The sequence below is a fragment of the Dasypus novemcinctus genome, chromosome 2 (genome assembly GCF_030445035.2).
Source record: "Dasypus novemcinctus isolate mDasNov1 chromosome 2, mDasNov1.1.hap2, whole genome shotgun sequence".
NCBI classification, from domain to species: Eukaryota; Metazoa; Chordata; class Mammalia; order Cingulata; family Dasypodidae; genus Dasypus; species Dasypus novemcinctus.
This window is the reverse complement of record NC_080674.1, coordinates 69,889,883-69,905,964: the sequence shown is the minus strand read 5'-3', so window position 1 is coordinate 69,905,964 and position 16,082 is coordinate 69,889,883. Positions and strand designations below refer to the sequence as shown.

Below are 16,082 nucleotides of genomic sequence, written 5' to 3'. Positions count from 1 at the left end.
CTGGCAGGAAGCTTCCATATTTATTCTTGCAATTTTTAAAAAAATGTCATATCTCTATGGGGGGGTGCTTTCATTCATTTTGCATGAAAAATGTGGAGAACACTTTCATATAGGTACATATGCATGAAAGTTTAATTATATGTTGATTACTGTTTCTTTTTCACTTGACAGGATTTCTTGTTTATCAACATTTATAATTCTATTAGATCTTCTCTCTCTCTCTATATATATATATATATACTTGCTATCTCATTTCTCTCTCTCTCATTTTTGTTTTTTTTTATTCTAGAAAAGCTTTATCCTCATTTGTCCTTCATGGCACTGGCTTTACTTTCAGCTGAGGCAATTCTACTCTTTACTGCCTCTGATAGGAATTTTATGTGACATCACATTTTTAGTTTCTTTGTGATCATTCTTTTTACTGTTTCGCTCCCATTTCAGTTCATCCTACTGTCATTTCAACTCATACACTCCTAACTCCTTTCTGTCCCCATTTCATGAGGGCCATGAATTCTTAAGGCAAAAAATCATTTTTGGAAGCCTGTTCTTCCTCTGGATCTTCATTATGATCCTCTCTCCATGAAACAGCATTTTTTGGTTTTGGTTTTCATAATTATTACTAAATAAAGAGTGACCTACCCAAACCTGCTGTTTGCTCTGAGCCAACTCTTAGTCTACTTGGGTGCTGGTTTCAGATCTAGAGTTGGACGGCAGGTTGAGATGAACAGTTCCCAGGTGAATTTCCATGGTGGTTTACCTTTCAATGCAGTTTTGCCACCCTGAGAGGAAATCTTCACCTGCCTCCACTGCCTGTCTTTCACTTGCTCTCTGCTACCCTTCCGTCTTTGGAATTTGAGTAACAAAAATACAAGGTTAACACAAACTTGGCAGTAGCCGACTTTTCCTGAGAAAACAAAATTTAAGAGTCAAAGGAATTTAGTAATTTAGTCCGTATTTTTAAATGTAATTTTGTTAACTGACATAAATCAAGTACAAGATTTCATATGCATTCAAGACAACTTGAGATTTCTTGAACTTACAGATTTTAAGCAGTGCTATCCACATGCCATGGTATTTTTATGCTGGATACCTTCAGGTTTGGGAACTGGGGGAGAGGCAGTAATAAATAGGTAATAACCAGCCTGTGCTACATGTTAATCAAAATAATGAGTCGGAAATAAGAAAATCTGAGGCTCCAGGAAACATGTGAAGCAGGCATTTAGCTTTGCCAAAAATAACAGAAATGGAAGAAAATCTACTCTTCAATGATATATAACTTCTTTTGAGTATCTGATCAAGCTATATTTCTTCACAGAAAAAAATGCATATAAACACATATACCCAAAACTGTCTTAGTTTCCTGACCTTATCAATCTCCTTTTAATTCAACTTTTCAGTATTTACTATACTTAGCAGACATGAGAAAAGGTTTCAAGTTGTAGGTAAAGCAAAAGAAAAAATTCTAAGTTTAATTTGTTTTTATGGTTGTGTGACTGTCAAAGTTAATGAAACTTAACTGGTAAAACAGGCATAAAAGACCACCCAAAAAGCAGAAAATACCTGGTCTTTTCAGTTACTGATAACTTCACAAAAGGACTGCTTAACAAGATCCTCAAGATTGTCCCGTCCAGAGTGTTCTTGAATCCAGTGAATGTTCTGTCACTGTGGCGCTCCCTTTCTTTTTAAATATTTGCACAACCATTTGAGCTATAGTTTCTTAATCTCAAAAATGGCTATAATGCCAGCTTTGCAGGGTGGTTTTAGGGACTGAATGAAAAATGTCTGTACATCACCTCACAGAACACTTGGCAAGTATTGAGTCTGCACATTTAAAAAAAGGCATTTTCAAGCTTGAAATAGACTTATGGGAAACTGTGGAACAATGTTGAACTATATACTGTATACTATGGTCATATGTTCTAACAGAATTCATTGTCTCTCATTCCTTGTTACTTTGTAGGTATTCAGCATTGCCTAGTAAAAAAGTCGTCTTGCTCTAACCTCTTCAGATATCTCTCCTTCAAAAATGGAAAATTTACTTTTTGCTACCTGAAAGAACATGGTAAGATGTTATAAATTAGCAATGTTATAAAATACTTTGAAATTGTAAATTAATAATGACACAAATATTCAATTATGCTTCCACAGTTTGGACACAGGGAAGTATTTCAAATGAACTGTTTACTGCTAAAGAAACAATATTCTTAAATGTTAAAAAATATTTTTTTAAAAAAGGACAAAAATAAAATCAGTTTGATGCAAATTCACAATAGATGCTATTACTAATACCTTTAAGTAATTCTGAAAACTGTATTTTCTAAAAACCAGCAGCATGATGGAACTAATGTTGACTTTTCCTCACTGTGGCAATAGCTCTGTGTTGAGTTGAAGAGTACCACATCAGATTTCTTTCTTAGGGGAAAGCTGGAAGGCTGGCTTCACAACACAGCCTGCCTAATGCCTGTGCTAGCCTGTTACCTCTCAGGTACATATTTGTATCACAGAAATTTGAAGATGCCTGAATAAACAAACTTCAAGGCAATCACCCTCTTCTTGCCTTGAAATTAACTAAAAGCAAACAAACAAAAGAAAAACCCTTTAGACAAATCCCCTGGAACTCTAGAGTGTATCATATCAACAAATCTAGTTATGCTGCATAGATGGAGTACAATGGGGAACTCCATGAATATCTTTTAATTTGCTCATGTAGTGCAAGGTATGAAATTTAGAGTCTCTAACCAATTTAGATATCAGCAATTGCTGCATGCCCACCATACAGGTAAAGATAAATACTCCTACTGTTGAAATATATTTTAAAATCCTCCAGTCCACAGATGTGCAAAACCTTGGAACCAAGTGGACACTTTCATTAGCAATAATCCCATGTAATCTCACAGACCAACCTCCAATCAGATCCTGCAGTGAGGTCATGTGAGGGCATCTTCCAAACCGTCGTACCTTGTTTCTGTACATAAGCCTTCTCACAACTTTCCCTTCCTTCTAGATTGTATTACTGGGGGAAATATGGCCAATGAAAACTTAAATCTTTCTGGATTCTATTTTTCCAGCTATTCTTACATGGAAAATGGGGAACTTTCAGTCATCAAGAGGCACTATGAGGTTAAAACATACAGCCAAACCCAGAAGAAGCAGTACCTAGCTTTTCATTTTGCAATTAAAGCACACCGAGATTAGAATTAATAAATTTACAGGAAGCAAATCAGCAGAGAGTTTCTGACTCAAATAATATATCAAAGAGATTTATATTTCACTTATGCCTACATTCTTTACTAGCTTGGATACCAGATTTGATCATCAAATTACAAACAGTCTCCTACAATACAATGTAATAAATTCACAGTTGGAACTGCAATATGTATCAAACTGTGACAGGAGAGAATAATCTATAAGCATTGCATAATACATGCTACCAACTGAGAATAGATAAATAGATGAATACAAACTCACTGCAAACACCTCCAAGCAAGAAGCAGTTCAGAGAAGGTATTCCTGAAAGCGACAGTCATACTTTAGTTCGCATAAAGCCACTGGGAGAATGTTCTGCATACATAATTTAACAGTAAGATCTGCTGCTTGTTTGTTTTGTTTTTAATTGCGAAGTTATATTTTATCAGAACATTTTAACAATGTATAGCTCATGAATTATCATAGTAGAAACAAAATACTGTGTTCCTTTACATAAATTAGTAAGTAGGAATAACACATTTACAAAGTAATCTGACAATATTTTGTTAAACAATTTGACATTTTAGGGAAATTATACCCAAGTAATTCAAACAAATACCATTTCCAGGTCACTTTGTCCTCCTCTATTTGGATTAGTTTTATTGAAAGCCCAAGAACTACCATGATATTGAATGCTATAAATTCAATCAAGACCTCAGAACATTAAGATATAATCCATTATGCAATTATGCTGCTCATTTCTAGCCAGCACACCAAGTTATTTCCCCCCGCAGATCAATTTTAGTCCTTCCTCATGGAAATTAGTTAGCAATGCAGATACACACATACATGCATATCCAGCTGTACTGCTAACATCTGTTTTCTTTTACTAAGTAGAACATGGATATGCAAATGGCACCATGTACTTGGTATTATTATTTACCAAAGGTAAAAATCCTCCCCCTTTTGGATGCTACTTCACAGAAATAAAGCACCATATGCTGTTGAATTTCAGAATTTCAAATGTTTATTTTCTCCAACTCAGACTTACTGGAGAAGTGCTTATTAATCAGAATGCCTCCTGTTTCAGACAAAGATCACTCACTTAGAAATGAGGAAAGATTGACATCAAACTTATCTATCTATTCACAATCAAACTATACACAAAATACTTTTAGACTAGAGAGTTCTACTTCTATGACAAAGAACATTTTATTAGAACATCAGTATTAGCTTTAGTCACTTCTTTCTAGTAAATGAAATAGGCTCACTCCATGTGCAGAGTTTCAGTCCAAATCAGAGGCGTGAGGGCTTTCCTTAGGATGTACAGATATGGACCCATTTTGGAAAAAGGAACAAAGAAAGGTCTGATGCCAGAAGCCTTAATGAGAGGATCTGAACAAATAGCTCACCTAGGTAAGAACACATAACTTGCCTACCGCAGCCCAGGATTTTAAATTACACAGGTCACAGTAATCTGGAAGAAGGCTTTTCCTCAAATGTCTCCCTCTGTAGCCCTGAACTTAACTGTCACCACAGCCACAAGAAAATGAAAAGTAAGTCCTTCCATTCAAATAATAGGCTGGGGAAGGAGTGGGAAAAGACTTCCTCTCTTTCCTGGGGAGACTCTGCTCCAAGGGGAGCTCCCCTGTCACTTCATCCCCAAGGTCTGCCACTCAATTCCTAAGGTGGTCAGTTCCTAAGGTGGTCAGTTCCTAAGGTGGTCAGGTCAAGGAAGGGACGGGTCCCTTCTGCTGAAAAGCAGCCAAAGCCAGAAGGCTTTCTCTTCTTGCCAATTACCTTTTCACATAATTGTGAATAAACAAATTGTTAATTATGGTGAACTATCTTCTTCTTTCACATTCCTGGGGAAATAATTAAATCTAAAAATTAACTAAGAATGTTGTAAAAATTAAGAGCTTAGCAAGAAGAAAATAAAAGCTGGTGCTCATGTAAGGGATGATAAAGTAGTAGATAATGTAACTTAACACATGAATAATATATTCTGTGATTATAAAAGAAGTGGTTAGAATCACCTGATTTCAAAAAAAAATAACTGCCATGCTTATTTTTCCAGACCCCTTCTCCAATCAATTACATTGATTATGTCTTTTAGAAATATATTTCATTACCTACTATAACACAAGGGACAAACACTTAAATTTTTATGGTTGGGTGAAAATCTCTAGTACTGATTAACTTTCTGGGTGGTTGAAGCTAGAGATGGGTCTCAAAGGCCCTTATCTTCAAATATCCTGTTATGGTCCCTGCTTTCTCACAGAAGCAGAGAGTGGTCACTGCAAAATGGGCAGTCAATGCTAAAATGTCAAGATGTTTTACCACATCTGAAGGAAACTCCTTCAGGGGGGTTTAACAAGACAATCCTCCAACTTCACAGCAGTTTCACATCAGTGAGAGAGAAGGTAGAAATGTTAGGAGAAGGCATATTCTGAAATAAAGCAGAATTCACAAAGGAAGGAATTCGTGAGGCAAAATGAATTGCTTTCATAGGTACTATTTCTGCTGCCTCAAGGAGAGAGCTGTATATTTTGACCACAGGGTTGAGCAAAGGTGTGCAATGTAGAATCAGGGCACTATTTTCTCTGACCTCTATACTGTGTAGTCAATTTATGTGATTTATTACAGCACTGGAATGACAACCACCATGGAAGGACACTCAAATGCTGAGAGTGAAAAATGTTAAAACACACACACACAAAACAAAAACGATGGCTTGGGAAACTAAGAAAACCAATACAAATTGCAGCTCCAGCCCCCCCCCCCCCAGCCTTTTCCCCCTCCTTCTGTTTAGAAGGAATTTTGATCAAAATTTCAAAGAGGCCACCCTAAATGAGTGCTATATGTTTTACATGTGACACCAACTGGGAACCATTGCTGGAGATGGCAGTGAGGGCAGGGGGTGGATGGAGGTTATGAAGCTACATAGCAAATTTCAACCTCCTATAAAAATTGACATGATCAGATTCTCACCTGTCTAATTATTTTAGCATGACTTTAATGAAAGTATCTCAAAGCACCTGTTAAAACAGTTCACTTATGAAAGAGTAATACATTTTCACTTTCCCATCCCTAAGTCCAGTTGACCTCCAGTGAACATGGAGCCGTGATAAAATGTGGCTGTGTGTTGGGAATGGAGTGCCAGTATCTGAATGGATAAAAGTTGAAAGAGTCAGAGCATCACTTCTCTGCACCACCATTTTATACACCCATCCATACCCTTCATGTGTACAAAACATGGAAGAGGTTCTCTCCAAAGAAGGTAAAATGGAGCTTTACTGGGTTTCGGGAGAATGAAATAAAATGATACTCATTATTAGCAATTTTAGTCCCAACATGTGAAGGGGAGGAAATAATAATAGGAGGGGAGAGAGAGTATAAAACCTGTGCCCTGAGGATACTCACTGAATGATGACATATGCTCTAATCACTCTGCTTAAGTGGCTAAAGGAAGGTACTATTAGCTTAACACACTTACCCACAAACAGAACGACCAGTCCCACTCAGGAAGACAGAAAATAAGAGCTCTAAAGACATTTCGTCAAGGCTAGCTCAGGCAACGGTAAAGGCTGAGGTTCAGGATTCCTGTGATTCATGTAAATGATGCAAATAACAAAGGGCCTCATTTCCAAAAACAGGATAGGCCGGTATAGCCTTGTATGCCTGTACACAGTATACTAAGCACATGGCTAGTTTCAAAAGTCCAGAAGAACATGCACGAAACAGCTCGATGATGAGCTTCTCAACAGCATGCTACTCACTCACTGAGAACCTGCTATGGAGTACATTGTTTTAAATACTTGGGAAAATGGGGTGGTGGGACCCCCAACAAAGACCCCTGCCCTCATGAAGCTTACATTTTAACAGTGGGACACGACAGGAAATGATAAACACTAAGAAGTAACTATATAGTAGACTAGGCAATAAATGCCTTGCACAGCGGTAGGGCAGGTTGCAACATGAAAAGAAAAGATTTGAGCGTAGACTTAGCAGGGGACAGAGTCTGCCACATGGATGTCTGGGGAAGAGTTTGCAAGTAAAAGCGACAGTCTCAGCACAGCCCTAAGGTGGGAGAGCAACTGGCAGAGGCCCTGGGAGAGAGAGGGAGGAGAGGCATCGGAGGGCACGCTGTCTCTTTCAAGTCTTCATTTGATCTTTAGCCCCCACCTCCTAGCACAAAAAAATAGGGGTTCAGTTAATGTTTACTGAATGAATTAAAGCCCAATGAACGCCAGATTATCCAATAAAGAAATTCAGTTCAGTGTATAGGTCAGGGCTTCCGGAAAAGCTATGTGCAAAATGTATTGGTGGCAGGTGTAATTTCCTCAAAGGGGCTCTTTTCCCCTAAATGTTAAACTTCACAGTTTATTTCCAGGAATATACATGCAAAGTGAAAAACTGGGTTTTATTGTATAAAGGGAATCTCTCAAAGAGTCTACTTTTGGCCAGAGTTTAATGGCAGCTTTCTTTTAAAAACAGAGAGGTGAGTGAGCCTCGTCAGGATTCAGGGAACCGCCAGTGGGCAGCGCTGGTACCAGCCCCCTCTGCTCAGTCCCCGTTCCCCCCGCCAAGTAGGACGCCTTGTGCCAATGGTCCATGCAGCATTATGTCAACACGTGGCTCTGAGGTCTCAGGGGCAATCTTCTAAATGAAATAAAGACAGCCAAACACGAAGAACAGGCTAGATCAGGTGGGAGGTGGGGAAGGTAAAAAGGAAAAAACATGAGTAAAGAATTCAGTTACATAAAAGAGAAAACTACCATCCTCTCTGGCCTTCACATATTCAAACACTACAAAAGCACTTCACATTTAAATGAGCACAAAAGACTAAACTTTCTAGAAAATCCAATGTTCAGTATTATACTCCTCAAGTTACCCCCCAACACTGCCTTTTCGAGCTCTCAGTCCTAAGTTCTCTTTATATTCAGGCCCTCTCTTCCTACTTTTGGATGCACATTATCAGTGGCCTCTTTTTGAATTTGGCTAAAAAATTTCATTTTACTCCTGCCTTTCTATGTATTAAAACGTTGTTAAACTTTCTATTTTCACCATATGACATGAGAAAGAAAACACTACAAAATAGTTTAGAACCAAGAGAAAATAATTTTTCCTAGAAGGAAAGGCAAAGACTTGTTTTTCTGTATGCTATAACCAAATCAACTTACACCTCACAGTTATCAAAGGCAATCTTGTTTAGAAGTTATTTTCACAAATCTTTCTGCCACCAATCTTGACGAAGATACCTTTTTACTCATCCTTTAAATAATCTTCTCTAATTCGACTCAGATATTTTTATGATTCTGTAATCCTTCGTGTCCTGGAGTGAACTACATCATTTGTCCACTGAACTAGCCTACTTAAGACTGTATTTCTAACTTGAAAATAAAAAGTCAAACAAAAATGTAGTTTGATGGAAAAAATTAATGATGCATATATCTTCCAACGATTAAGTGAAACGATGCAAGAAATTCAATGGTTGACAAAATTATATATAGTATGTGTAGTCTCAAGGTTTTCTGAATCACATGCAAAGAAAAATTAACTTCTGCTTTTGAACTCTATGGTAAAAGATATTATTTGAACATCATTATTTATAAAGCACAGAATCATGTTTATGAGGCAAATATTCCTTTTACGTCTGGCAGAGGAGAGAATATGACTTCCCGTCAGGTATCCTTAGAAAATTCCTTGACGTTTACAAAAGTTTCCAGTGCTACTATTACTTGATACTAAAGGGCAGCTCTTACCCTTACATTTTGCTTCTTTATTCTCATTATCTAGCATCTGTGCTAGAATAAGCCAACATTAAAGACGACATAGTACAGTAGTAGCAATATCAGAATCTCTTCCAAAAATATATTGTCATGCACTCAGTCAGTTCTACTCAACATGCAACCACTGTAGTTCCATCCACTCTATTTTAAACAATCCCTTCCTTCTGAACATTCCTGAGGAAAAAAGACTACACAAGAGAAAAATGCCTGAGATTTACTAGTGAGGAAACCACGATTTGGCAATGCTGATTGCAGCAAAGCTAAGACCAGGGCTTATCAAAACATGAAACTGAACAGAAGAAAAAGCTTAAATGAACAGCTGTGCAATAGGCTAGAGCATGGCTCATCTCCAATAAACCCAATAAATCGTTTTTCAATAAAGGTGTTTTCCATTTAAGAAAAATACTCAGTGTTTTGTTGCTGTTGTTGTTGCTTTTCTGATGAAGGTCAAGCATAATATAGGCATCAAATGCTACAAATAATACTGCCTGTGAAGAAAGAGAAATCCCTCTCCCTGTATACTAACTATGGGATTGAGTTTCAGCTTCAGCCACAGTGTTCCTGGAGAAGAAACCAGGAGGGAGACACTGGGTTATAAAAACAATGGTTTCTTCTGTGGTCATTTTATTACTCTCTACATTTTTCCATACAAATCATATCAATGTTCACTTTACTTATATTTGATTTATCCTCTCCTTCCACAAAAATGATTACTTAGCTACATAATACCAATTAGAAGAAAAAGAATGCAACAGATGCTTAATTCAACAGCAACTAAAATAATAGTGTTTAAATGCACTAAGCAGGTACTCAGATACCATTTCCATAGTTTCATAACAACTCCCCCCCCCCCCCCAAAAATACATAGATTTGTAGCTGTATAAAGACTGACCAAAGCTTTTATTCACTGTTTATAAATTCAGGTAGATACCAAGATTACTTCTGCCCAGAGCATGACAATCCAACCCAAACCTAAGAATTTTCCTTAAAGCAAAGCCAAAAAAATCATTAAGTAATCAGTAATACTGACCTTGTTGCTCACTGTCTGCTTCAGTTTTTGAAGAACCTGGTGCAACAGGAAGGGGTCGAGGTGGTCGGGGCTTTGGCGTGGGAGGCGAAATTCTTTTCCTCCCAATATATTCTACATAAGTTCCTGGGAAGTCCCCCCGCTCTCCTGTGGTTTCATTAAAGCCATTCAACCAGCCAATTTCTTCGGGCCTGGCTTCCTGTCCATCACTGAATCCAAGAGCTACTAAGGACCCTTTATTCACAGTCAAAATGTCACCCAAGTGCAAGTCAATATCTTCTTCTCTCTCCTTTTTATAATCGTACAGCGCTCTGTACTGGTACCCCTCGGCACTCATGTTTGCAAATCTGTTACCATGCAACAGATGAATCGGGTGAAAGGCTGCAGTCTTAACTCTATGTTTCTATGGTAAACGAATTCAGAGAGAGTATTAAAACTCCTAATATGTGTCCAACAGCGGACAAAGGACAACTCTCCAAAGCTTTAGGAGGAGAGGTGACTGGCCATCCGGCTGTCCATCTGTCCTCCATCAATGGTGTGTCTGAAGACAGGCCTCCACTGCCTCTGTGAGCCACAGTCCTCCCACTGGCTTCCTTTTCAGCGACTTGTCAACACTTGGCCTCCAGGCTGACTCTCACAGCGAGGCCCAATCCTTTCTGACGCTCTTGTCACACTGTCCATCTGTTGTCTGATTTTACTGTTGCACTCCACACGCGAGCTTCACCTGGCAAAGGAGAAACAAGACTTATGAATGAACATCACACTTTGCCATCTGTGTGAATCTGAGTTTCTACTTCCAATTCAACAAGTACTTAATCAATTTGGCAGATGTACAGGGGCCAATGTGCAATTGCTAGACACAGTGTACGTGACAAAGACTAGTAAGGCAATCCCTGCCTTCTAAGAACACTGGGCAGGGTGCATGTGCAGATGGGTGGGGCTGGGGCGGGCAGAGGAATAGGGCAATGTGTCAGAGATTAAGACTTGTTGGTACACAAGGAACCACAAAACTAGGTAAAAGAGAGAGACTGAATGCCTGGGATTCAAATGAGGGAGACACACAAATCTAACTCCAGGAATCTGGAGAGGTAATGCAATGTGTGAGGTGATCTTAGGTATAGCTGTGACTAAGCACACATTGTATTCTGGGAAGAGCTAGAGAATAGGAAGTCCAATCTGTCTAAAGACAAAGAGGGAGCAGAAGGAACTGAATTAGAAAGGCAGGGACCGTCTGACCTCATGCCTGCCTGGGTTGAACTTGTGAGTGATTTGGTATCAGGGAGCCATTAAAAGGATCTGAAAGGGGAGCAATAAATAGGATCAGCTGCACCTGAGGAATCTCAATCTAGCCATGGTGCATAGGAGGGAAAGGGGTGGTGAAAGGTGAATTGCAGTCATTGGGGCAGGAGGCCGTGAGGGCAGGGGCCAAGATGCCTCCAAAGGGTACACAGAGGAGGAAGGATGGCAGAAGAGTGTACTGGTGGATGGCTGGAAATCCCAGCGGTGATTCAGGAGAGGGAGTGCATGAGAAGTGTGGCAACTGGCTGCAAATAAGGCACGGCTGAGTTCCATAGGGATGGAAGGGTTAACAAAAAAATATAGTAAAAGTCCAAAAAATAATATGATCCAAGGACCAAACATTGAAGTTCAGTGAATGCAAATAAGAAGGGAAAGTCAAGGTTCAGAGACCATGCAGCAACCTGGAAACAAGGGATGAGAGCATTCAGACAGGAAAAATTAATCCTGCAGAGGCTTCCACTAGAGGGAGATTGAGTTGGCACTGGGGAATTGGGGCTCTGTCTACTGTGGCACCATCGCTGACTTTTAGAGCAGATTCCAGCACATTAGTGAAGGCAGTAGCTAGATTTGAAGGAGTTAAGGAAGCAGAGAGCACTGCTGCTGAGTGCTCTATAAAGACAGCTTAGTAGAGCGGAAATGGGCAACGCAAGTTTTTTCTTTCTTTTATTTTTTTGAACATACTGGGGGCAGAGGAATTAGGCAAAGACTAAAACTTTAAGTCAGGGGAGTGGAAGTGACTCAAGCGGCTGCCTCCAACATGGAAGGTCCCAGGTTAAGTTGCTGGTGTCTCCTAAAAGAAGATGAGGCGACAACAAGCAGACAGACTCAGGAGCCATTTCAGGGGGGGAAAGGGGGGAGTGAAAAATAAATAAATAAAATTTTAAAAAACCGTAAGTCAAAGAGGATGGCTGATAGAACTGCATGCATATGTACACACTTGGGACTACATTCACAAGGTTATCTTTATTATAAAGAGTAAAAGCAACCTAAAAGTTTCAGTTAGGGCACCTGAAGGTACAATAAAGCAATAAAATAGCCACGCATTGTAGCTACATCAAAGAGAGCTTTTATCGGTTTTGAAGAGTAGGGCACCATAGAAGTTTGCTATTATAGGCACTCTTCGGGTGGGCATCTTAAGAAGCAAAATCTAATCATAGATTGTGATGTTGGCATTCAGAAGTGTGAGTATTTAGCTCTACATGGTTCAAGCCTCTTAGCTATAATACAATAACACTCTTAAAGGAGTTACACATTAAAAGAGGCAAAAACAAACACCGGAAGTCTTTGTGTAGCATGAATATTAATTTGGGATAGTATTCTATTTTACATTTGAGTCGTCGGAGGGAAAAAAAAAAAAGTCAAAACAACCAGCAGGGCGTATGAGAAAAATAAGCTACATTATCTGTTTGAAGGCTCCTTTTGATCCAGAAGCAAATTAAATATTCACTGCATAAATTCACACAAAACTGTGGAACTAGCAAATCTCATTTTTAGTACTAATGTACTCTGCACAAATGAGACACAGAGCTCTAAAGAACGTGAAAATTTACATATCTCTAAATGCCTGGAAACCAGGCAGTGTGCCTAAGAATAATTTAATTCCTCCAAATCTGCCTTGAAATTTGTGTTAGCTTTTCCTGGCAATGTATGTCTTTTTGGACAAAAAAAGTTTTCAACCAGAGGGCCGGGAAGGTCTTTGGGCCAGCTGCCGCCTAGCACGTTCTCCGTGTCATCACCCAGCAGACCAGTTTGGTGGGATTCTTACCAGAACTGGGAGTCTGAGCAGCTCTCTCTCTCCCTCATGTGCTCCCCAGCAACTACCAGAGCCCTGCTCACAGTTTATCTAAGCCGCTGTGCATATGAACCTTCTCCCCAGGGGACACTGTAGGAAGACAAGGATCCGTATCTGAGTGGAGATGAAATTTGTGAAGGTCAAGGTTTTACAAATCTGAAAACTGCTTACCATTGCCCACGCAAAAAGAAAAGGAACCTGGAGCAATTACCTGTTGACTTTAGAGAGTCTAGATCCTAGATTAGCCACCCCCCTCCACGGGAGCATGGAATCCACACGTCTCAGCAAATTCACCCTCCCTGTCATTTGAACAAGGGATCCTTTCTCTGTAAGAACTCTGTATGGCACTCTGGGCCCTCATCTGATTAAAAAAAAAAGACTTCTAGCACTCGAGAATTCTAGGTAAGACACATGATGCCTTTCTTTGACCAGGAAGACCAATGCAGGAATTTTAAACAGTTGCAGGTTGGCTATGATTCAGAGGCAATTAAGTGGTTGGAGAGAGGAGGGAGAGCAGACAAATCATTTAGGTGGGGAGGGGATGGCTTGGTAGTGCCCAACTGCAGATCACACAGTGTCTTCTCTATGCCATTCCCATTTTAACAATGGTCATCATCGTCAACTGTTGGGAGCGTTATGTGTATTAGTCTGTTCACTCCTCAAGATAACGATAGGCGGTAGATGCTGTCAATATCCTCATCTTACATATGAGGAAACTGAGGTGCACAGAGTTTAGTATCTTGGCCATGATAAACAGCAACTGAAGTGGGGACCAGAATTCAAATCCAGACAGTGTGGTTTCAGAGCTCCCCCACCTGGAACACCACCAGAGCCTACTGCCCAAACTCGTTTTACTTTTATACACAAGGGCAGCTGAGGTGTCAGCGGGGTCAACGATGTGATTTCTTGCCTGCACGCTCCATACTTTCCAGATTAATCCTGAATGTGTGCCTTTTACTATCTGGGAGCAGCCTTACTGACAAACTTGCTTGGAACACTGATATGGCTCCTTCACAAATACACCTGCAACAAAAGAATCCATTCAAACTCAGTAGCAGTTCCACTGGTTTCAAGATCCAGCATCTCCAACCAAGCAAATTTTCTTCCACGGAGCCATCATTAAAATGCTCCCTTGCCAGAGAAGCCCATAAACTAGTGAATAAAAGAGTATGGGGCACACCACTGCTGGAAGGTTGCCCACTTCTGGAATCCCGTCCATTTCTGCTCTAGGAGCTTAGCTTCTGCCACCTGTATCCCTCTAGGCATCTCTGCACGCCCCCCCCCCCCCAATCATTCTAGGCTCCTCACTACAATGCAGTGTTTTCAAATAATGAAGGCAGTTTTAGGATACAGGATTCAAGCCTATGCATAAGTAACTATAACAAGGGCTACAAAGAAATCCTATGAAAAAATAAATGAACTTACTCTTATAAATGTATGCAATGGTTCTAAATTTCCTTAAAGGGAATTATTTTGCTCCAGTCATTCAAATCTTTCAAAGAAGACTGCCTACAATACCATTAACTAGGAAGTATATATTCTCTCCCTGCTAAGATAATGAGCAACTGTCAATCTCTTCCTCAAAATAAAACTGTTTCTGATGCTCAACAAGTAGACATCCATGACCGCTTAATGTACAACTGCTTGAATGTAGTTTTTAGTTTAACCCTCTAACCTATAGGTATTTTGGCAAAGAAACAAACAAAATTCTTTGAAACACCCTCTGACTTTGTTGACTTACTCCATTCCCTTTTTACAAAGGACAAGGATTTAGCAAACTCGGGGGGAGAGGTAGAAAAGGATATTTTTAAATGACATCAACTTCAAGAATATATAGTGATCATGTGGTTCTACTCTGTGATGAAATTAGCAACTGGGCCCTGGGTGGCAGCACAAAATGGGTCTTCAATCCAGATGGGGAGGGCAGGAGGGGGTTCCCAGGCCCCCACTCCTAACGTGCCAGCGGCGTCTAGAGCAGGCTCCTCACTTCAATCCAGCCTTATTTTTTTTTAAAATCAGTACTTAAAATCTTTCCATCTTTCAAATGCTGGTGTCCTGGAAATAATGACTAGCACCCTGAACAAAAATTAAAACACACTAGCAAATTTAACAAGTTGTCTTTAATTATTACCAAGATAACAAAAATTGAAAGGTGGAAAGTCTGAAGATTTTGTCAAAGACTGGATTTAGGTGAGGCCTGGGGTGGGTTTTATGGTATGCCAATTTTACCTCGAAATAAAGTAACAAGAGAATGAAGGGAGTGGCTCAAATTCAAGACAGAAACTATCTCAATTCATTTTCAAACCGAGCAACCAAACAGAAAGCCTTGCACGTGGCTCAGCACTCCACTGGGGTCTGCACAGTGGAGAAGCAGGGCGCCCAGGACGCACACAGTTGGACAAGCCCAGGTGAAACAAGTAGACAAGGCTCTCCAGAAAGCAGTTAAAACGATGGCCTGCAGGAGGGGCAAAAGAAAGAGGGACTCAGGCCCCGCTGGAAGGGGGTTCTCAGGTGCTCCGTGGACATCGGGGGAGGCTGGGAGACAGGCTTTGCCACCTCCAGCTGCTGCTTTCAGGGCCCCAGGAAGGCACCCCATCACCAGGAAGAAGAGACCATGGGACCAAGCATTCTGGTTTTCTGCCTCATCAAGGAAACCTGAGGAGGCAGCCAGGAGAAGAGAGGATTGAAATAGATTTCGAGTCCCTCTTCCTGGGCAAAAACAATGGTATTTTTGGAAATTCTTGACGAATAGGTTGGTATGAGCCTGAGCTCATATTCAGGCAGCTGCCCTCCTAGCTTCCTAGATAGGTAACCTTGGGCGAGTTTTCTAAACCGCTCTGCGTCACAATTTTATCACCTATGAAACAGATATAATAAATGAACCTGCACCTCATAGGGTTATTAAGAGGATCAGATGAGATTAAATATATAAAGCACTTAGCTCCATGCTCGATAATAGGAGCTTGTATAATTAACACAACCATAC

The 16,082-nt window shown here is 40.0% G+C and overlaps 1 protein-coding gene across 2 annotated transcripts in view; it reads right to left on the bottom strand.

Annotated features, from left to right (window-relative positions):
• Positions 1 to 16,082, bottom strand: part of PIK3R1 (phosphoinositide-3-kinase regulatory subunit 1) — an 81,914-nt gene that overhangs the window by 61,392 nt on the left and 4,440 nt on the right. For both annotated transcript variants that reach the window (XM_004465589.5, XM_023590884.2), the window contains exon 2: positions 10,009 to 10,729. In XM_004465589.5, the coding sequence (XP_004465646.1) occupies positions 10,009 to 10,342 (334 nt within the window). In that variant the 5' untranslated portion in view covers positions 10,343 to 10,729. The remainder of the gene's footprint in view (positions 1 to 10,008; positions 10,730 to 16,082) is intronic.